Genomic DNA, 21,281 nt, shown 5'->3' on the forward strand with positions numbered 1-21,281 from the left:
GATTAGCATTGCTGCATCCCGCGTTGTTTAATAAAAAGCATATTTATCCGAGCGCCCCGGCTACTTTTCTCAAACGGGGTTCGTTTGGGAAACCACAGTTTCACACCGGGAGCGCACTTGCCTATTAAGTCTGTATTGGCAGTGCGGTCAGCGTGCGTATATCGAACACACCGATAGTGCCACACTCCTGAGACTCCTCCCGACCGATAGGGGCGCGTAGTTGAAAGCCAATGGCAAAAAAACAGCTCGGATAAAAACAACGCGGGGTGCAGCAATGCTAATCAGCAAATTTCTAACACCCGTGGCGGACACTAACAACCCCCCCTACTATATCTGTACTAAACTTGAGTCTTTGTATTTTTACACATTTGTCCACCACTGTACTTAGTTTGTACACCACTGATTATAAGCCTATATTTTTTGTTTTATTTTTAGAATAACATGACTACTGAGAAGATGGAGACTGCTCCTGGCCCTGACTTGGGATTTGAGACTGAGCAACCTGTGTTTATTACTCCTGAATTCATTACACTGGGTCAGAACTCACAGACTGGGCTGCTGGAACCCAGTGAGGAGTTTGTTCCTGGAACCATGTGTAAGTCATATTGTCTCACATTTTAGGACACTTCAACCTACAGACATTTAATGTTTACTTATCTTTTGTATTCTTGAGTGGTACATTTGAGGACTCTTTTATTTGTATATTCAAAAATAACTAAATTAAGTATAAAATTTCTCTTCCATACATTGAATATAAGCTACCTTAATTTGCCCTCTTTAATTTGCTATGTTATCTTTTCTCTAGTCATGGCAAATTACTTTGATGGTCAAATGGACTACCTCGAACAATGTGGGACTGGCAGCGTGAGTGTTGCCCTCATGTTTCTTCTTCTCTTTTGTTTTCCTTGTACTTTTGTACTTTTGTACTAAATTTAAATGTGTTTTTTGTTTGCTAATCTGCTGTTAACAGTTCAAGGAATCTGAATTAAGGAAACAGTCTCTCTACCTTAAGTTTGACCCCCTGATGAAAGAGAGCCCAAAAAAGGCAGTGGGCCCTGGTGCACAGAATCCTATCCCTCGTCTAGCCCCCTTTGTTTCACGGTATGTTGCACCAACCTCACCCGCCAGATGCCCTAGCTTGACTTGTTCTATGCTGAGCATCAAATAGTCTTTACTTTAAAGCCAGTCAATTAATTAAACTGTGCTTTCTTTTCAGTTTGGAAGCTCCACAGATTGCTGATACAAAGGCTGCACAAGATGATTTCAAGCTAGTTGATGTCATAGAATCAGTAAGTCACCTGTCACATTTGCCACTGTAATTGGTCATACTTGAACCATTCCTGCAATATATGCAAGAGCCTTTTTTTCTGGATCATCCATCACTTCTTCTTAAATTGTACTAAAATTGTCTACCCCATCAGTAAAACACTTTAGACAATGTTTCTGCTAGCCACGAAGGAATGTGAAAGTAAAGAAAGAGGGAAGCGGTTTAACCTTGGGATGGAACAGAACTGGGAAATCGCATCAGTTTTTTTTTCTTTTTTTTTCATTTCAGTTGATTTGCAAAAGCTTTAAAATTCCACCAGCTGCATTACAATTTTAAAACTCTGAAATTCATGGGTTTGTAACATTAAATGGAGTTAATTTGTGTTGCATCAAAGCTGTTGAATCAGCCTATCTAAGCTATGTAAACTCTCATTTTTATTTAGACTGTGGATCCATTTGTCCAGGATTCTGAAATGCATGTGTGCAAAGTCGCTCTTCCCCAGCCAACAAATACAGAGGATGCAATTGTTGAAATGTTGAAATACAGTCAGAAAGACATGGATCAAGCCATTGCGTTGGTTCAGACGGTGGTAAGTTAAGAGCTGATTTAATTCTCATTGCCACTGTTTATGTATTACTTTTAGTGTCAAGTTAATGTCTTGAGTATGAAATAATTAGATTAATTAAATTCAGACATACACTGATTCTAACAATAGAGTATATTTATTCAACAGGCAAATGAAAAAGATAAGCAATGGAAAGCAAAATATGACAAGCTTTTTGCAGAATCGGAGGACAAGAAGTGAGCCATTTATTACTGTTATTTGCTACTTTATCAATTTTATTCATGTACAGTTTAAGCAATTTTTCAATTTCTTGCACAGGAGAATCGTTTCTGAACTCGAGAGCTCAAGTGCAAAGATGAGATGTAAGTTATTGAAACCGAATTTGTATTTGATGGCAGGGTTCTGTGAATGTGCACTATCCCCCATCTTTATGGATCATTGTTTGTCTCTGTCAATCTTGCCTCATTCTACCAGCTACACAAGAGAGAGACCGCCAGAAGATGGAAACAAGCCTCAAGGAGGCCTTGAGGGAGGCCTTGCAGGAGAAGGAACAAGTGCAAACCGAGCTGAGTAACTTGGAGAGGTCTTTCTCTGAAGTCTTAAAGAGACTGGACAAATATAAGGAGGTCATTGTAGGTTGCAGAAAGGTGAGTAATAGTCATCACAGCATGACTTGGAGGTCATGCTGAACATATCAAATTTTTAACACGCATCATATTCTGAGAACATGTTGAAGATCTGATGTAACACTTCTTGAACTTGTCATGTGTCAAGAGCTAGCACTTGAAAATCGCTGCCAACCTGTGTTAAAACTTATCGAATTGGGTAGTTTTACATACAGTAGGCTGCCTGGTATGGAGAGAGAGCTCTGCAACAGATTTGAACTGATTGTGTAAACGCCTGCACCTGATATGTGTTTCCCAGTTTAAATCTGCTGCAGACCCAATCAAACAAAGCTATAGTAAAATGATCGGGTACACCCAGTACAGGCTTTAGTTTCGACATACTATTGGCCCGACTGTCATTAGAACGACAACCTACCTCAAACCCTAACCATAACCGCAAGCGGGGAGCACCAACCTTGTTCACCAACCTTAATCCGATCGTTGTTTCCCCATGTCTGTCCAATGGTCAGATAAGCATGCACAACCCAAAATGATCCAGAACAGGAAATTAGTATGCCATCTTCGAGAACCCCAGGACTACAGTTGTACACATTGCACAGAGACTAGGAATGTGGGTGACGTTTGCCTGGGCTCACCTACCTAAGGCTCACCTATTAAGGCTCAGTCCTTGCATAGCCGGCCCGATTGAAAAGTACAAAAAAGGATTTGCTTTTATAAACTGAAATTTTTGTTATGACACAATTGTTTTATCTGCCTAATTACTAGAATGAAGAAACTCTGAAAGCATGCGCTCAGGATGCCCTAGCCTCGGAAACCCAGACGTTTTATTTCCTGGAAGAAAAGGATGCCCTGGCCAGGATCAAAAAGGAGGAGCAGCGCTATCAGACACTGAAAGCCCATGCCGAGGAGAAATTTGAGATGTAAGATTTACTAGACTCTACCATTCTGTTTATTGTATGAGCCCTGCCAAGACACTGGTTTTGTAAACTGACTGTGCTTGTGCTGTTTTCAGGGCAAATAAACAGATTTTTGAGGTGCGGTCAAAGTTCAAGGCTGAGATGGCAGGACTTCAAGCCCAGCTGCGCATGGAGCAGCTAAAGGTTCATTCTCTGGAAAAGAGCCTTGACCAGAAAGTAAGTGAACACTGTTAAGCAGAATAAAAATGACATTAGTTGATTATCTACTCTCTAAACTGAAGATATCTACTTATGTTTTCTGCCTTTTTCTCACCATTCTCTGTACCTCAGGGAAAAGAGTGTGAAGAGCTTAGAGAGGTCTGCGACGAACTCATCACATACACACGCGTTTAATGTTTTATGTTCTGCTCTTATTGCTGTTCTGTGATTAACTCATCTAAAATGGCCAGAGGAGCTGAAAACGGCACACTTTGTTTTATTGATGTTTATTGTCGCTCTGATTAGATTTCTTGGAATATTTTGTACAAATAAAGTTAATACTGTTCTGATTATATGGTTTAAAATGTCTCTTATTGCTTGTTTGTTGTATCCCATTAATAAAGCTATTAACTATTTTATACTTTGGCTTTTCAAAAATAGCAGATATACAATCTTGTAGATTTTTATCGTAAACATATGCCACAAATAAAATAAAAATTAAACTCAAATCTTTGCTTCTGGGTAGACCCTAGATTAGAACTACATATTTTCATATGTGGGTCTGTGGCCAAATACTTGGCACGACTGACGAACTCTTTTTCAGAAAACTGAAACACAAATGTCTTGCAAACTATGTGATACTCAACCTCAGGCCCGCGGGCCACATCAGGCCCGCGGGACCATTATGACTGGCCCACCAATGAAAATCTAAAAAAAAGAAGAAAAAAAAATCTGGAAAATGAAATAAAAATAAATAAATCTGAATGAAGTTATCTTTAATTACATTATTATAAGTAATACTATTAGAGTTGTACTATTACTCGAACGAAAATAAAAGCTTGGGGGGGGGGGGGAGATGCAATGCAAATGAAAGACATATACTCTGTATCCCTATTCCCTGACATAATTTTATAGCTAAACGGACAGAATTCTATTTTATTTGAATGATGAAACCCAGCTGCCATTAATAGTTGGAAATGGAAATGGTGGAAATGGAAATTGCGGAAATTGTAATTGCGGAAATGGTGGAAATGGAAATTGCGGAAATGGTAATGGTGGAAATGGAAATTGAGGAAATTGCGGAAATGGAAATTGCGGAAATGGAAATTGTGGAAATTGCTCTTCACTTATAGCTATCTATTTTCAGGTAGATTGTTTTATTTTACTCAGTCAGCCATATCACTACTCATTTTTTTTCATGAAAAAGGTCATAGCTGGGTAATCTATTTTCAGGCAAATTGTGTTTATTGTATTTTATTTTACTCAGCCATAACAATTTATTTTCTGTTAACCAACTTGCTGGCTGGCAGGCAGGCAGACAGCTACTCATAGACAGGCAGACAGACAGACATCTACTCATGGAGAATTGGACAGGCAGGCAGTCAGACAGCTACTCATAGTGTGCTTGCTTATAACGGCTGTACCGTGTCTCCTGTCTTAAGAGTTTGGTGAATTGATTCTCAAGGACTCTCTCAGGCGTCGGTCGTTGCATGTGTGAATATGTTGCAGGTGCAAAGAGTGGTGTTAAACTCTCGACCCGGTATGTATGTATGCATGCGGTATGTATAATGTATGTAGATTCTACCACAGGTCGTTTCGAGGAAGCAATCTTATTGGTTGAAACAGCCTTCTAGCCGTGGGTTAAACCAGCACTGTTCACCACCTAATCAAAACAAAGATTCAGCTGCTCTGTTCTCCCAGAGCGCTAGCAAACTTGGTGGCTAGGCTAGCTAGTTTCTTGTGAAGGTTGTGGTCGTAGTGACTACATCTGTCATTAAAAAAAAATATTCTTTCAGCGATTTTAATAGTTTTAAGGGTAACTGTGGTAGAATTGCAATATTACACTCGAGGGTGTGGGTTAACGTGATTATTGCCACTTCAGTGATGCTTGCGGAACTCGACTCCGTCTCGTTCCTGACCGCATCACTGTCGTGGCAATAATCACGTTAACCCACACCCTCTCGTGTAATATTGCTTAAGTAGACCAGGTTGTTACCAACTTTTATAGAGTTCTAACTTCTGTAACTCCTTCTCTTAATTAAGGTACAAATGGGGTGCCAGTTCCAGACAATTTCCGCCTTGAGAACGCTACTCTATCACGCGACCTGAAGCAGGGAGAGGTCCTCGTGCGAACTTGTTACCTCTCTGTCGACCCTTACATGGTAAGTTCATTGGTAACTTTACATCTGCATTATTTTTTATGAAACAATCATAGGTTTGGGAGCAATAAGCAGTATTAATAATGAATTGTTCTGCAACAGATTGCAGTTAGAGCTCCCGTTTTGCAAAACCATAAGCACGAAACCCATCTCTGATATGCAATGCAACTATTGGTTATCTTCTTATTGGTTTGTCTTTTGTCAATAATGTTTTTGGTGATTGAATAATCGAGAAGTTGCATACGGTAGTTTATATATCAACAAAAACATCTAATTGATTGTTCATAGACTAGACTAAATCGATTAGTTAGAAACACTTGAGCCCTATTTAATTGTTTGTTACAACAGTGTCGCACTCGCACAGAAATAGTGAAAGTAGTTGATCTTCAAGATCACTTGTTAAATTGATTATAAGTGTTGCATCCCTAAAGCTAAACCATTCTATGACACCATTTGTATTGTGTGATTCTAGAGATGTCGTATGAATGAGGACACAGGTGCTGAATACCTGACACCTTGGGCCCTGTCTGAGTGTGTGGATGGTGGAGGTGTTGGGGTGGTGGAGTCCAGTTGCTGCGACACCATTTCTGAGGGAGATACAGTGACTTCGTTTATGTGGCCATTCCAGACCCATAATGTTATAAAAGCAAGTTGTGTACAAAAGGTAATATTAGTGTATGTATACAGTGCTTGGTTTTTGTTAGAACTACCGTTATACCATGTTGCACTGCCGGTCTGCCGCTATGTAATACACATGTAAACCCCAAATTTACAGATCAATTTGTGCACTTTCCGGGAAAGCATCTGTGTAACATTCACACAAACAGCTTTGTGTGAATCATAGCGATGATTTGGCTGATCACCCATAGCGGTGATTTGATTGGCTGAGCAAATTTTATTGAGGATAAAAATCACACCCGTGTGAAGTGAGGGGTGCTCTTATCATTGTAGACAGTGTCCTGATACAAATATTTGTGGCGATGATGATTTGTCATCATGACGTAACATGTCTATTTGTAAAGATTTGTTTTTGGCTTTTTTGCCTTTATTGATAGTATCAACTGAATACTGACAGGAAGGGGGAGACATGCAGCAAAGGTCATCATAAACAGGACTCGAACAGCGACGCGCTGTTAGGCCAAAGCCTATATGTGGCATGCGCCCGGACCACTGTCTATTGCTTCATTGTTAATGGGAATTTAATCTTCGTGTAGGACCGAAATAGCCATCCACATCTAAATTCTTTGTGATGAGGTATGATGACAAGAGCGCCCCTCACACGGGTGTGATTTTCTTTTGTTCAAATCTTTGCTTCTGGGTGTCCCTGGAACAACATATTTTGAGACATGAAAACGTTTTGAGAACTACTGAAAACAGAGAAAATTGTTGGGATTTAGAAGACATTAGAATCGGCATCAGGTTAAATTAACACAAGCTTTTGCCGTACACTCAAACTGTCATAATCTTTCTACCACAGGTTGATCCCCAGTCCGTTGACGGACATTTGTCCCACTTGTTGGGTGCAGTTGGCATGACAGGCCTCACTGCATTTCTGGGCATGAGAGAGAAGGGTCATGTGGTCAAAGGGGCTAATCAGACCCTGGTGGTGAGCGGAGCAGCTGGGGCTTGTGGGTCCATAGCTGGGCAGGTAAATCCAAAGTGTACAATAATAATGCATTTTATATACACAGTATATGTACAGTATACAAGTGAATATAACACTTTTTTTTAAATTCACATGCTTTACACATGCATAATCTGAAATGTGACATCTTTCTTAGTGTACGCAGGCCAAATGTCTTCTTAATGTTAATAAGCCATTTACTTTGTTTTTACAATATTGAGTAAAGAGCATCTGCTTTCCAACTTTGTTACAAGTTTCCATAGAAACTTGAGAGACCTGCAATCATTTGGAAAGAACCAGGCATTTGTATTTTTATTTTTATTTACTATGAACTTCTCATGATTTGGGGAGATTTCTATATTTATCCCTCTACAGCCCTATAAATTGCTTTGGCAGCCTTATTAACAGTGTTCCTGAGTCCTTGTAAGCATTTACTTGGCAATACTAAGCATATATATATTATTTAATAGGACCGTGGACAATACTAGCAAGCCATTTTCACATAACATCAAGTGTGCATGTGACAAGAAATGTTCTTGAAAATTGAAGTGAAACCCTAATAATATAAAAAAAAATCTCATCCTTCTCTTTCTATCCAAGATAGGGCGTCTGGATGGCTGTGCGAGGGTGGTGGGGATCTGTGGTTCCAATGAGAAATGTAAAGTTCTCGTAGAGGATCTGGGTTTCTCTGCGGCAGTCAACTATCGTCAGGAGGACGACATTTCCACCAGGCTCAGGACGTGCTGCCCTGACGGGATAGATGTTTACTTTGACAATGTGGGAGGCCCCATTAGTGATACTATAATAGCACAGGTACAGTTATGGACACACTACACCTACTTGGATCCAAGAACTTCCTTATAATAATCATTTCAAGTATAGCTTTTACTGCAGGAAATAGATGACATATGGGGGTTGGAAGATTTAGCTGAACTTCCATATTCCTCATGCATCTGCACGACGGTCAGTTGTGTAGAAGTGGTGGACGCTCATCTTTCACCCACTTCCCCTCCACCTACAGATGAATGATGGTGGTCATGTGGTCCTGTGCGGTCAGATATCTCAATACAACAAGGATGTGCCTTACCCTCCGCCTCTGAGCAAGGAAACGCAGGAAGTTCTACAGAGCAGGAATATCACTAGGGAGCGATTCATGGTGTTGAACTACAAGGATGAAATTGATGCTGCCCTCATTCAGCTCAGCCTCTGGGTTAAATCTGGACAATTGAAGGTGAGGTGTGTGTGTGTGTGTGTGTGTGTGTGTGTGTGTGTGTGTGTGTGTGTGTGTGTGTGTGTGTGTGTGTGTGTGTGTGTGTGTGTGTGTGTGTGTGTGTGTGTGTGTGTGTGTGTGTGTGTGTGTGTGTGTGTGTGTGTGTGTGTGTGTGTGTGTGTGTGTGTGTGTGTGTGTGTGTGTGTGTGTGTGTGTGTCCAACATTAATAATTGTCTGCATTTATCAGGTCTTGGAAACGGTGGTGGATGGCATTGAGAATACGGGAGGTAATGTGTGAAAATTTATTACCTTATGATCACCCCAGCACAATATCTGTAACATTACTGTTGAAATGATTATTTTGGTGTATTCACTCGTACGAAAAAAAGATATGCAGTCCATTTTCTTCCTTTACTGTACATCAAGTGACTATTTTCATCAAGTGACTATTTTCAAAGCAGTGATGTTTTTGTTTTTGGAAATTAATTTAATTCAAATCAATACAGAAATATTTTCTTGTTCTTTTGCAGAGGCGTTTTGCTCCATGATGAAAGGTGGAAACATTGGCAAGCAGATCATTAAGATGTGATTGAAGAGATTCTGTCATATTTGCTAACACTTCTGGCGTGGGTACAGTATATGAAATGATTGAATTCAGAATAGTTTTAACTAGCTGTAAATTTGGAAGTTTATGCAATCACTGATTTTAGAATTTGAACTTGCACTGTACCTACACGTAAAAACAAGTATTAATTGTAAATCAGTCTTATAGCAGTAGTTACAGTTTACATAGGCCTAATTGATATACTTTAGTGGGCAAAGTATTGTGGTAATGGCAAAGGATTATAGTAGCACTTTCATGTTATGAATATAAAAAAACTGGACATATGATTTATCATAATGAACAATTTATTCCACAGCACTATAAACCATTAATGAAATCAAATTGTGGTTTCCTCTCATTTGTCACAATTAAAACATGTGGCATGTGTAAAATCATTGATTTCTTAATATATATATTGAAGTAGTCGTTTTTACCACAGGATGTGGAAAAAGTCTGATTTACATCAGTCCGTACAGTCAAAGTGAACTTTTCTGGTGGTTAATCCTCAATGTACAGTACAAAACAATTGTCTCTAGTTTATGATTGGTGGCATTTCGTGCTGATGAAAGTAGAGCTGTGAGGCTTATCCCTTTTAGACAAGGCATTGGTGCTTATGATGATGCTGAAAAATAATAGTCCATGCATAAAAATGGGGAAACTGAGCTGAACTAAAAGAAAGATCCAATCAGGATGTCCGGGTCACCGGGTGGCGCAAGGATACATTTCCTCCCCACCACCGTGGAGGGACTGGGGTTTGAATCTTCCACGGTGCATTCGGCTTGGGCCGGGCACTCCAATGAACACAGTTGGTCGTGTTTTCAATAGGATCCCGGGCAGGGATGGCAATCTCTGTCACTGCAGGTTTGTCGGGGTGCCTGTTCAGCAGGGAGTGGAACTGAGAACGAATTCCTCTGAATGGGTTATGCCCTCCCAATGAAACTCCTCACTGTCAGGTGAAAAGAAGCAGCTAGCAACATCAGGTGTATTGCAGCAGCAAGGCTGTGGTTGTCACTACATTAAAACGCCCGGGTCCATGAGGCTATCTTTTCACCCTCTCCAAGACCAACCAGTAGGGGTCAGCAGTGACAGACTACAGGGATTTGGAATTAGCATAATGACAAATGGGGGGGGGGGGGGGAGTAAAAAACATTGATCTGAGAATACTGCCCCCCAGTGGACTTGTCAGATAACATTTGAGAGGTACCGAATGAGCATCTATACAGATTTTAAAAGGTTTTCTCAAAACAGAAATATAATCAAGAGATCTGTGAGAAACAGGTGGGAAAACATGCCATAATTGAAGGCATGGTCCCTTTCACATGGCTTTAAAAAAAATACAGTGGTCCAGTGGTATAAGCTGTGATTGGCCACATAATTCCCAGTAGTTTCCAAGTTCCAATGTCCTTGCAGATTCGAATTAGGATGTCTTATTACAGCTTTGAATACAAAATAAAAAACATTTAAAACTAATATAGACAGAGAGTTATGGATGCAACTATGAATTCTGGATGACTGCCAGAATACTGTCACTCGGAAGGCTAGCAAAAATTAGTTTTTTGTAAACAGACATTAGGTTTTTATACTGGCCGTGTAACCTGTCGTCCCAGGTGACTTTGTCTTTGTCAACCAGCCCATGCACGAGATGGAAGCATCCAGTGCTAGAAACACTGCCTCTGATGGTCACCCAGAATGGATCTGTAGTTGCATACATACTGTATCTGTTGCTTGCTCTCACACACTCACAAAAGGAAGTTACATTCTGAACAAGGATGATTTCACAAACAAAGCTGGAACATTTTACTTCATACTTCATATTCTTTGCTTAACTTAAACAGACTGATTGCAAGGGAGGACAATCCTCCTAGATTAAGATCCCCACCAAGTGCAGTGATACAGACATGGGATCACACAGTAGTACAAACAAAATAAATAAACGGCATAATACAAGTGCATCTCATTTCACCACAGCTATAATCACATTCATCATTTCTTAAACTTATTTTTAGCCACCACACGTCTACATTGTTCAACATGGTTTATCACTGAGCTACTGCAGTATAAAAACATCAGTTACTGGAAAAACTACTGGGTCCAGCCTAATGTTCAAGTGCTCACTTTCCTGAGAAACGCACAGCTGATGTAATGTGACATTTAGCAAGGAGTATGAGAAGTCAGGCCAGCCTCTGTGTCATCATGTTTGGCATTACAATACAGTAGTCCAGAAATTAAACGGCAGGACATTTTCAATTGCCCAGGCAGGCAAAAAGGTTTGCACACACACCATATTTTAAATATTCATAGATGAATTAAGTACTGTTTTGATCTGTGTGTAAGCGTACTAAATATGTACTAGTAGTAATAAACATTTTGTATAAAATGTAACCACTTGAACCCTAGCATCCCATTCTGGGGTGGGGGGGGGGGGGGCAAGAGATTGATGACGAGGGAAAAGTAAAGAACATAACCCCGGTCAACTCGTACCAGTTGGTGTTGATACACTATACTCCTTGCTCATTGAGGGTCACCAATGTGTCAGTAAACACAGGGGGGGGGTCAGTGCTTTGGCACGTTCAGCCTTCAACAGTGAGGAGAATGGGTTTGAAGCTCTTATTCATCCTTTGGCAGAGGTAAGGTGGCAGTTGGCCAAGGCAACCCTTCCAAAAAAGTGCTAGATCTAGAGTCAATGAGTCAGCTTATTTTTGTCTGAGACCATGGCAGAACACAGCTCTCATATAGTAGTATCATCTGCTGTATACAGAAGACCAGTTCCCATACAGCAAAACGCTATATATCCTCCTTCATTATATCCAAGTTTATAGTTTTTCTTTTTCTTTTTACACTGTACACATGCTATGAACATGGCCAGAAACAATAACATGCATATTAAAACAATACTACCTAGAAACAGGATAGTGATATAAAGTGACTTTGGAAGGAGGTGAAAGACAGGTGAAGGGAGTACAAATGCTGTGTGTGGAATGGGGGTGGCTTGTAGGTAGTGCAATGACAAAATATATAACCATGAGGAGAGTAAAAATTGATTTTTAGACTCGTTTCACACTGCTGTTGTGTGGCGATCCTCACCCACAGTGTCCACACTCCACAAAGATGAAATAATAGTTATGTTCATGTGTCATGCATTTCCCCTGTGAGCTTCTGTGTTGTTGTGCACTTAAATTGTGCGTGCTCCTGTTTGAGATTGTCTATGACAATGCTGTTATGCTCTGATGACTGACTAAGCAATTTGTACATGCAACTCTGTGGTTTGTGCAGTATGTCGCACATAGTTACAGATATAAACAAATGAGACGAACTCTACAGCTTGTGTATTCACTAAACTGTATATTCCGTCAACTAGGATGGATGAATGTTCGATTTGCTTTGCTGGGTGAACCGCCAGTGCCGCACAGACTCACTGGAAGCTGTTGAGCTTTCTGTAATGGCTCTCGATTTCACCGGAATCAGCGCAGCACAGAAACGTGCAAAGCCGTACAATAATAATAAATTAAAAAAATAAAAAATCCAATGGCGCTAAGGCCACATATACAGTGTGCGATTTTATAATGATTTACTGGTTGCTGATGTTTTTTTAACATAGCTGTAGAAATATATTAATGTTTGTGATGCTCAAAATATTATGTCTTCGTGTGTCCTGCACTCCTCAGGTTCTACAGGACCTGTGTTGGAGCTGAAACGGTTTGTAAAAGGACAGTGGTTTTCAAAGTGGGGGCTGTCATAGGGGCAGTGCTAATTGGAAATATAGGTATAAAAGGTTTCATCAATTCAAATTCAATTAAACCTATAGCATCCCTATTTTGCATTCATAATATTTTAGGGAAGTAATTCACCAAATCTTGACAAACATTTCCTTTGTTTTTGTGATTCCGCAATAGGGGCCACAGCCAGAGAGGTCCTTGGCATGGAATAGTTTGGGAAACCCTGTAATTAGACATAAAGGAAATATCATTCATGATAAGTTGATCTGCTTTACTTGTACAGACCAGTGTTGGGGAATACAAATAAAAGACTGCCCACCATGGCAACCCATTTCATTTGAAACGGTTGAAACAGCTAAACGTAAGTGAGGCTCAAGGAGAACTGGGCTGGCACAGTGCAACAAAATAAAATAAAAATAAAAACAAATGTTACTGTCAAGAGGGAGAGGTGGTCTTGCTGTTGTCACGGAGATGAGGTGCCGGGCCCGACCAGGCACGGTAGACCAGAAACAGGCTGAGGCCCAGCGCCCACGTGCGGACCGGAGACAGGAAGAAGGCCAGCGGGCCGTAAGTCTCCAACAGGAAGTAGCAGGAGTAGGCCTGCCAGGTCAGGAGGAGCAGCATGGCCGCGTGCACCGTGAGGGTCCGCCAGCGGCAGCCTGGCCGCAGGAAGTGGGAACGAAAGGTGTTGCCGCGGCAGCGCTGGTTCAGGCTCCAGCACAGGTAGCAGGTGAGAGGCATGTTGAAGAAGAGCAGCTGGACACGAAGCAGGGAGGAAGGAATTCAGCTTTATAACTGCACACCATGAATGCTGCTGTCAACACATTCCACCAGTGTTAATATGAAAACTCCACACCATCTATAGAAAGGTCTACTTACTTGAATGACACCAACAACATAAGTGAGACTGCCCTCCAGGAAGTGGCCATCGATGAATACTCCAAATGCGAAGCAGGCACCACCATGCCCATCTATCATTTCTCCTATGAACCACGGGCCTGTGGGATGACAGAACAAGCCCACGACAGCCGTCATGACAGAAGAAGAAGAACTTTTACAATATCAAAATGTATTGTACACCCTACTCTTGTCTGACCGACACAAAGGACTCACCCAATGCCGTACACAGGTTGAAGAGCAGTAGAGAATAGTAGAAGGTGTTCATCTTACTGACCAGGTGCAGGGAGAAGCAAGCTTGAGAGGACAGCCCTGTAGATGCTGGAGAGGAATGGCAGTAAATTACTTATAGTGACTCAATGACGTAATGAACTAAATTACTATTTTGATGAAGTTCTTTAATTTATCTTTATTCTTTATTCAGATCCCCATTAGCTTCCGCTGCTGCGGTCACTAGTCTTTCTGGGGTCCACAAGTCATGGTTGAGAAGACGGAAAAAGCATGATTTATACATTTTGCAGCTCAAGCTGGAGGTGAGACGATTCTCTGTCAGCTCACTCTCACTGGCTACTGCAGGTTTTTGCTCAATATGCCATGGCTGTTTAGAAAGGAATCTATGATATCAAATCAAAGAAAAGTGTCCTGCACACTATCTGAAACTTGCAAAAAAAAAGGATGCTATTTAGTAATTCAAATTGTGTGTGCGGGACCTTTTTCTTTGATTTGATAACAAGTTGTAAATATTGCAAACTCTGTCCCAGTGCTGTGGTTGACGTACAGAGTAGCAGCATCAGCTGAGCTGTGTGGTTCGTTCAATGCATGTGGCACACAGCTGTGCTGTGATTGGTCTACTGCATGTGCGGACAGATACACATATAGAAACAGAGCTATAGAGATAGACAAAGCCTGTCTGTTCTACATGCCGTAATAAAACAAAAATTGACATATAACATTAGTGTCCAGAAGGAGAAGAAGTGAATGGCTGAGGAGAACGGATCCTCGTTTTACGAGACTGTCATGATGATGGATGGGAGGTGTAACTGACCTCTGCCAGAGGGAACAGGGAGGAACCTGAAGAGCAGCAGTGTAACGACATTCAGCAGCATGATGATAATGAAGGCCACACGGCCCAGGATGTAGTGGTCTGTGAGGAGGATGAAGGACTGAAAGAGGCCGAAGCTGGGCGACAGGTCCTCCTCCAAGGTGAACTCCTGCTCCCGCACTGTTGACCGTCCTGCAGAGTCCTGACACACACACACACACACACACACACACACACACACACACACACACACACACACACACACACACACACACACAAATCATAGTCATGATTCCATTGCACAGAACATACGTCAAACACAAATAAACAAACCATTCCAGAGTCTCAGCATGTGTAGTAGAACAGTACCAACCTCCACTTTGACCCGGATGCTGTGTAGTCCAGTGAGGTAGAGAGAGGGGTCCCACAGCACCACATACAGAGGGCCCCCAGCAGGACGACCCGCTCCTACCGGCTCCCCGTCCACATTCACATGCACTGCCGTGACCGGAGCGTCAGAAAAGGCCAGAATTCTGGTGGAAAACAGGAGGAACAGAAGTTAAAATTGAATAGTAGTGAAACCACACAAGAAAGCTGTATTGGGGTGGCAGGGCAACAGTAAACGAAGAAAATCAATGTCAATGTACTGTCTAGAAAACGGAACTTTAAAGCAAAGATCCTGAATACTCACATCCCTATAGAATATTATAGTCATGCAGACGAACAGGTGGTCAATTATAATTATGATAAACGATAACACTGGCTGGACATTTTTACATAAATCAACAGATAATGCATAGTTTGAAGAAGATGGAGAGGGCAGTAGTGTGGGAGTCTGTCACGGTTCAGGATGACACACACACAGAGGGGAGACCTGATGTGCGTTGATCTCTGTATTCGACCCAGAGGCTCCAGGCCAGGGTGCAGGTACTGTGCCTCCTTTGGGTTGGTGATGAGCACAGCAGGCCACTGCTCAAACGTCAGGTCAGAGAAACTCAGCATGTCATGGTCAAAGGCCAGAACTCTATACCTGCAGGAATGAACCATGAAATAAGGGGTGTGAAACAGTTCATGAAACCTAATCGATTTAAAAAATAGGTCGATTTATAAAATATTCAATTAATAATCAATCGTTATTTAAGGCTAAACGTTTAAAAAAATAATGTCAATACAAAACAAAATAAAGACCGGCTATATTGACTATTTCTGACACTGTTGCCTGACAAAAATAACACTTAAAATTACAATTATTCGATTCGTTGATCCATATAAAAAAATCCATTCTCAAACGATTCTCAATAATGAATGTCATGCTGTATTACCTGCGGTTGTCCATCCAGTCCCCTAGCTCCAGCTCCAGGGTACCTTGGGGGTGTCGGCTGTGTAAGACTGGCATCAATCCTCCCAGAGTGTGCAGGTGTCCACACAGATAAGCGACAGCTGAGCTGCACGTGGGGGGGAGGGGTACACTTAACTACAGTACTGTATATACTGTACACCACATGAAGCAAACTATGTGTCAGTTGATATGTAACAGTATAACAAGTTAACAACAGTAGAACAACAGCCTTAGCGGAGGTATACCGATTAATTAATGCATTCCACTGTTAGTTACCTCATCACGTCCCTGACTCCGGGAGAGGGAGAGATGACAGTAGAGGTGGTGTAGTGACCAAACCAGATGGACTGGTTGCTGCTACGACTCTCAGCCCTAAACGATGCAAGCAAGTTCATCTGGGTCTGGGTTGGCAGGGGTAAAACATAGGTGAGGAGCTTTTGTCACTCTGTGCTTGTTGTACAGTAAGTGATGCATTTTCACAGAGGAGCACTCAACCATCTCACCATAGTACACACTGTAGTTACAGCAGGTATAGAATTATTTGCATACCTTTCTAAGCCACACACAGACACACGTATAGAAAAAGCATTTTTACCAGACAGATCAGAGTGGCAGGGATTAAAACAGATCCAAAATTAATAAACGAGGGAGAAAATTACTTATGATGCCTACAGCTTATATATTATTCACTGATTGCATTTTATTATGTTATTCTTCTGCTCCACTCTCCCACCCAGCAGGCCTACCTGGTTAAGAATCCCAAAGAAGTTATATGGCCTCTTGGGTCCTGGTGTGAGGGTAGCATCAGCACAGATGAAGGAATAGTTTCCAAAGGGAGTTTTGTGAACATAATGGAAGGAGCCAACTTTCTGATTAGCCGAGTACTTTCTAGAGAAACATCAAAGTAAAGAAAGTCAAAGTAGTAAACAAAAGCACAGTTTGGAACTGAGCCAGCGGCTGGCTTCCAGAATGATCTCGAGGATAATCTAATTCACGAAGCTATAGAGATGAATGAATGAGGCCTCTAATGCCTCTGAGGGAATTTGTCTTGCAGGAGATGACCACAACATTAGAAACATTAATGAGACGTGACATCAATCAGCTTCAAGAGCAACAGAACAATTGAGGCATGAAATATTGTTCATGTCAAAAGGACAGGAGCAGCAGTCTGGCCACGTAGGCTTCTATTTCTGTCTTTCAGATAGTTCAGATAGCTTGGATTAAAGTCAATAAATGGGCCTGCTACCACTCATGTTTCAAAGACAGGCAACACAGTACAGAGATGTGCACTATGGTTTACAAATAGTCAGATAAGACTAGACGAATCATACTTTCAGTTTACGGGTTCAACATAAAAAAATTACGTTTTTAATAAATTAAATTATCATCTAACGTTAACTACTTTTAACCTGGCATCCTTTTTAGGTATGTTTACATTTCCGACTAATAAAGTATTCAATCAATCAATCATATATGTCATTATTGACTAAATAGTTCAGAAATAGTGAAAATAGCCAAGCTCACATGGTGTTTTAAATTTTTTCAATTCTTGCACAACATTGCAGAAGGAGAGGACACTGGAGCATATAGAAAACAACCTATGCGGTCTTCATCAGAGGAATGACTCTGATGAAGACTGCATAGGTCAAAATGCTATATTACCGTCGATACAAGAAGTCAACAACATATGAACAACATATTTTATTTAGAATTATATAATATTACCGTTTATATAATATTGTATTTACAGTATAATATGCTATAATCGATTATGTCATGTTGCTGCATCGATGCAGAATTGTGCATGGCCGAATCGCGATGCATTGTTGAATCAATTATTTGACACCAATTTAGATATAGTTGCATGCATATGCAAGCTTCAGTTAATGCCTAGGCCCTCTTCTAGAACATGGTGTAATGGTGTATTGACCACACCATATTACAGACCTGTAATAGTTGTTGACGCTGTCCAACGAGATTATGTTGAAGGCATCTGTTGGGAGAACGGAAATGGGGTAAGACACTGAACAGTGAGCTCCAAGCACATCAGAGCCCAGTGACATTTAACTGTTATGAACACCAACAGGACAGACCAGACCAATTATAAAAATGACAGGGGGCAGTTCTTTTTAGTTCCCTTGCCGTTTATAGGAAAACAGAGGGCAACAGCTCAAAGGAGGGAATGTAGCCTACTAGCAGAATTCAATCCCAGGGCAGGAGGGCTATGTGTGTGTCCAGAGGGACAGTGGATGGGGATGTCTTAACCAAAGAACAGTCCAATATTCACATGAAGAATTTCCTTCGAGACAATGGATGTTTAATTCCACGACTACATTTCCTCGTGTTACTCTGAGTCTGAGATATCGATCGACATCATTCCCTCGTCGTTACCAGAGAAGAAGAAGAAGAAGAAAAAAAACCATGACAAACTGACAGGACATTTGTTAAACAGATTTGATCAATAGTATAAGAATATCTGTCAGGAAAAGAAATGCCTCCACAGATACAATACCATGGATTTTTCTAGTCTGTACCAAAGTGGGGATATCTTGTTTCGCATCTAATAGCCCACAATCTAATAATGGAGGGGGGGCTCTTTTCATATGATGCTACAATAAACAGCTGAATGGACAATGGACTCTTTCCATTCTCCAATATGCTGTAATCTGTTTCTCTGATGCTCGTTCAGTTCAAGGAACAGCATTATGCAGTGTTGGTTTAGACTGAAAACTGGCCTAGAGATTTGCTGAATAATGCTTTCATTTTCAGCACTCTGATAAATGCTCCAAAATATGTGGGTGGTCAGTGGAAAAAATGACGTAAATTCAAGATCAACATACGTAACAACGGAAATATCAACATAACAAAGGATATTCTCTGACATGCAGCTTCATTATGTAGGCAAGAGATTCATTCTGATGGAAGCAAGAAAACATTTGTTAGAAATCTAGTGTTCAGAGATGCTTGTAATTTAAAAAAATCAACATTTTGTGATTTATTCCCCCCTACAGATTATTTACATACAGTATAGCTCTAGCGTTAATCACCATGATTTCCACGGATGTCGATCCATTTTGTGCGCTCCATCACTCTGGACCTCTTCAGTACATTGTGATAGGCCTGCCACTCCACCTCGTGCTGAAGAGACCCAACCTTACTCTCTGTCTTAGCGTCCGTCAGATCTCCTGTCATACACAAAGAGAGGGAAATATTGATGCTTGACGATACAAGGTCAGGGATAAAGCACATTCAGCACTACTGTCAGACAGATCTATGACTAAGAGTCAGAAAAATAAGGACCCCACCCACTCCGGTAAGGCAAGGTGCAGCCACAGTGCATACAAGGCTCTTCCTATAGGCATCTGATTATGTGAAAAGCATCGAGTTTCCATGTGTAAAAACAAGCTTTACAAGCTTAACAAGCAGGAGAGAATGACCAATTACCTGTTGCAAGCACCAGAGCTGGTTTGATAACCTCAATGGTTTTGGTGCAGAACTTTTCAAAGTCTGGAATGCGTCTTGGGTCACGGAATCGGCTAATGTGAATGTCAGAAACCTTGAGTCAAAAAACAAAACAAAACAACAACACCAAAATATGGGTGAATGAAAAACAGTCTAAGTCCACACTATTTATCCATAATGTATAAATGATAGATAAGGGGTCAGGACAACGAGGCCTTTTCGTGGAGGGGTCAGAATGAAATTTGGACTTAAGACTGTTTTTCGTCTGTGGTACTCAATTAACAAGGCCTGATATTAGATGAAACATCATAGCAGAGTGACAATAAGGACTTATCTCAGATCCGCCTTGCTTGTCCTTGTATAATACCCAGGTTACTATGTACACAGTACATAGACTCATAGAGGATACCAGCAGAGTTCAAAGTCTTCACTACTGTGGTCGACTCAAGCTGATTTATTTTTTAAATGATAGCTCTCCGGTCAGTGACCCAGTTTGTAAGGAGTTAAAATAGGTTGGCAGGGCATCAAATCCAGCTATAGCCAGCAATTCACTGTTACTGTAGATCATGTCCTACTTAATTCATAGCTTTGACCATGTTAGTCAATAAATACTCGATATGAAGTCAATGCTCTGTCAAGTCAATTTGACAGTGCATATAGCTATAACAAGACATAAATAACGCCTCCCTCACCTGTATGAACCAGAATATATTGTCCAATTCGCCATCGGGATAAGGTGGCAGAGCCCCCCCGGACACATCTCGGGCAGAGGGGCGCTGGATGCTCCGCTTGGGGTGCCAAGCCGTGTCGTAGCTGTCCAGCACCCAGGAGGTGATGCACGCCAGGGCCAATCCAAGCAGAACCAACGACCCGAACAGCCTCAGCATCCTCCTCCTGTAGTGGCGAGAGGTTCGGCTAACTGCTGCTGCTTGTCCTGGACACAATAGCTAGCTAGTTACTTACTGGTGGTTGTGGTGGTGGGGACTAACTACTATACAAAACACACGAACATTAACTAGCTACATGGCTAGAAGCCGAGGCTCACACCGCTGTCGCTGTGTCCATCGCAGCCCGGAGGGTGGCATCGAGGCTCAACGTTCATCCAGAGCTCCGTTCAGGTGTCTTCTTGTCAGTGAGGAGGGGTGGTGGAGGAGGAGGTGGTGGTGGAGGAGGAGGAGGAGGAGGAGGAGGAGGAAGCCTGCTGCTAGCTCGCTAAGCTACCAGAGCCACCACACTGACCGGCTGGACTCGGAGTCGTCATAGCTAGAGTCGTCATAGCTTTGATGCATCCTCCCACAAGTCTTTGCGGGAAGTGTCATTTTTTTGGGGTCGCGTTCCAAACAGATCACTCCCATCTCTGATCCATCCTCTGCCCAACTCCTAGACAGCTCCGCTTTGAAGCTCTTCTGCATCTCATGGTCAGGAATACAGGCCTGCACCCACTGCCTCGTGTGTTTACATTATATAACATGCTATATGTTGCTCACACTCAACACATAAATAATTGCTCAACACTTGACTTTAATGAGTGGGCTAAAACTAAAAAAGACACGTTCACGCGCTCTCCGATTGGAAGGCTCCGTGAGTCCGTGCACGAGCTTTAAAGACCCACTGCGCGTGCACGCGAGGCTGTTGCGAGGGGCGATCGAGTCGT

The 21,281-nt window shown here is 41.6% G+C and overlaps 3 protein-coding genes across 4 annotated transcripts in view; 2 read left to right on the plus strand and 1 right to left on the minus strand.

Annotated features, from left to right (window-relative positions):
• The window catches only part of ptgr2 (prostaglandin reductase 2), a 174,759-nt gene extending 164,461 nt beyond the window's left edge, over positions 1-10,298 (plus strand). Inside the window, exons 1-8 of one of the 2 annotated variants that reach the window (XM_080784403.1) lie at positions 4,960-5,113; positions 5,617-5,735; positions 6,205-6,396; positions 7,210-7,380; positions 7,957-8,169; positions 8,378-8,587; positions 8,815-8,854; positions 9,098-10,298. In XM_080784403.1, coding sequence (XP_080640529.1) covers positions 5,074-5,113; positions 5,617-5,735; positions 6,205-6,396; positions 7,210-7,380; positions 7,957-8,169; positions 8,378-8,587; positions 8,815-8,854; positions 9,098-9,156 — 1,044 coding nt within the window. In that variant the 5' untranslated portion in view covers positions 4,960-5,073 and the 3' untranslated portion in view covers positions 9,157-10,298. Of the gene's footprint in view, positions 1-4,959; positions 5,114-5,616; positions 5,736-6,204; positions 6,397-7,209; positions 7,381-7,956; positions 8,170-8,377; positions 8,588-8,814; positions 8,855-9,097 lie in introns of those variants that run through there. The other variant, XM_080784404.1, reaches the window with a different exon arrangement.
• Positions 442-3,768, plus strand: LOC308329834 (transforming acidic coiled-coil-containing protein 3-like; the record flags this gene model as incomplete). The annotated part of the gene is made up of 9 exons (XM_080784336.1): positions 442-595; positions 806-864; positions 971-1,101; positions 1,217-1,289; positions 1,731-1,860; positions 2,307-2,479; positions 3,224-3,378; positions 3,471-3,591; positions 3,706-3,768. 9 exons carry the CDS (start codon positions 442-444, stop codon positions 3,766-3,768), a joined length of 1,059 nt encoding a protein of 352 aa, XP_080640462.1.
• Positions 10,299-10,953: 655 nt separating the features above from the next.
• On the minus strand, positions 10,954-20,985 carry tmem62 (transmembrane protein 62). Its single transcript, XM_080784399.1, has 14 exons — positions 20,675-20,985; positions 20,320-20,561; positions 19,610-19,721; positions 19,213-19,350; positions 18,113-18,158; positions 16,912-17,053; positions 16,442-16,566; positions 16,149-16,271; positions 15,701-15,856; positions 15,200-15,359; positions 14,830-15,028; positions 14,001-14,105; positions 13,767-13,885; positions 10,954-13,643 (listed from the first exon to the last, which is right to left on the minus strand). The coding sequence occupies exons 1-14, from the start codon at positions 20,727-20,729 to the stop codon at positions 13,323-13,325; spliced, it is 2,043 nt and encodes a 680-aa protein (XP_080640525.1). The 5' UTR covers positions 20,730-20,985; the 3' UTR covers positions 10,954-13,322.
• Positions 20,986-21,281: the final 296 nt, after the last annotated feature.

This window comes from Protomyctophum bolini, assembly GCF_963924005.1.
Source record: "Protomyctophum bolini genome assembly, chromosome: 15".
Taxonomy (NCBI): Eukaryota; Metazoa; Chordata; class Actinopteri; order Myctophiformes; family Myctophidae; genus Protomyctophum; species Protomyctophum bolini.

Bases quoted from the DNA above. Each gene is read 5' to 3' on its own strand.
- tmem62 (XM_080784399.1), bottom strand. From the start codon at position 20,729: ATGAACGTTGAGCCTCGATGCCACCCTCCGGGCTGCGATGGACACAGC. The intron at 19,351-19,609 runs GTAATTGGTCAT...TGTGTATGACAG, and splicing joins AGCTCTGGTGCTTGCAACAG to GAGATCTGACGGACGCTAAG. The intron at 17,054-18,112 runs GTCTGTAATATG...ATGTTTCTCTAG, and splicing joins AGCGTCAACAACTATTACAG to AAAGTACTCGGCTAATCAGA.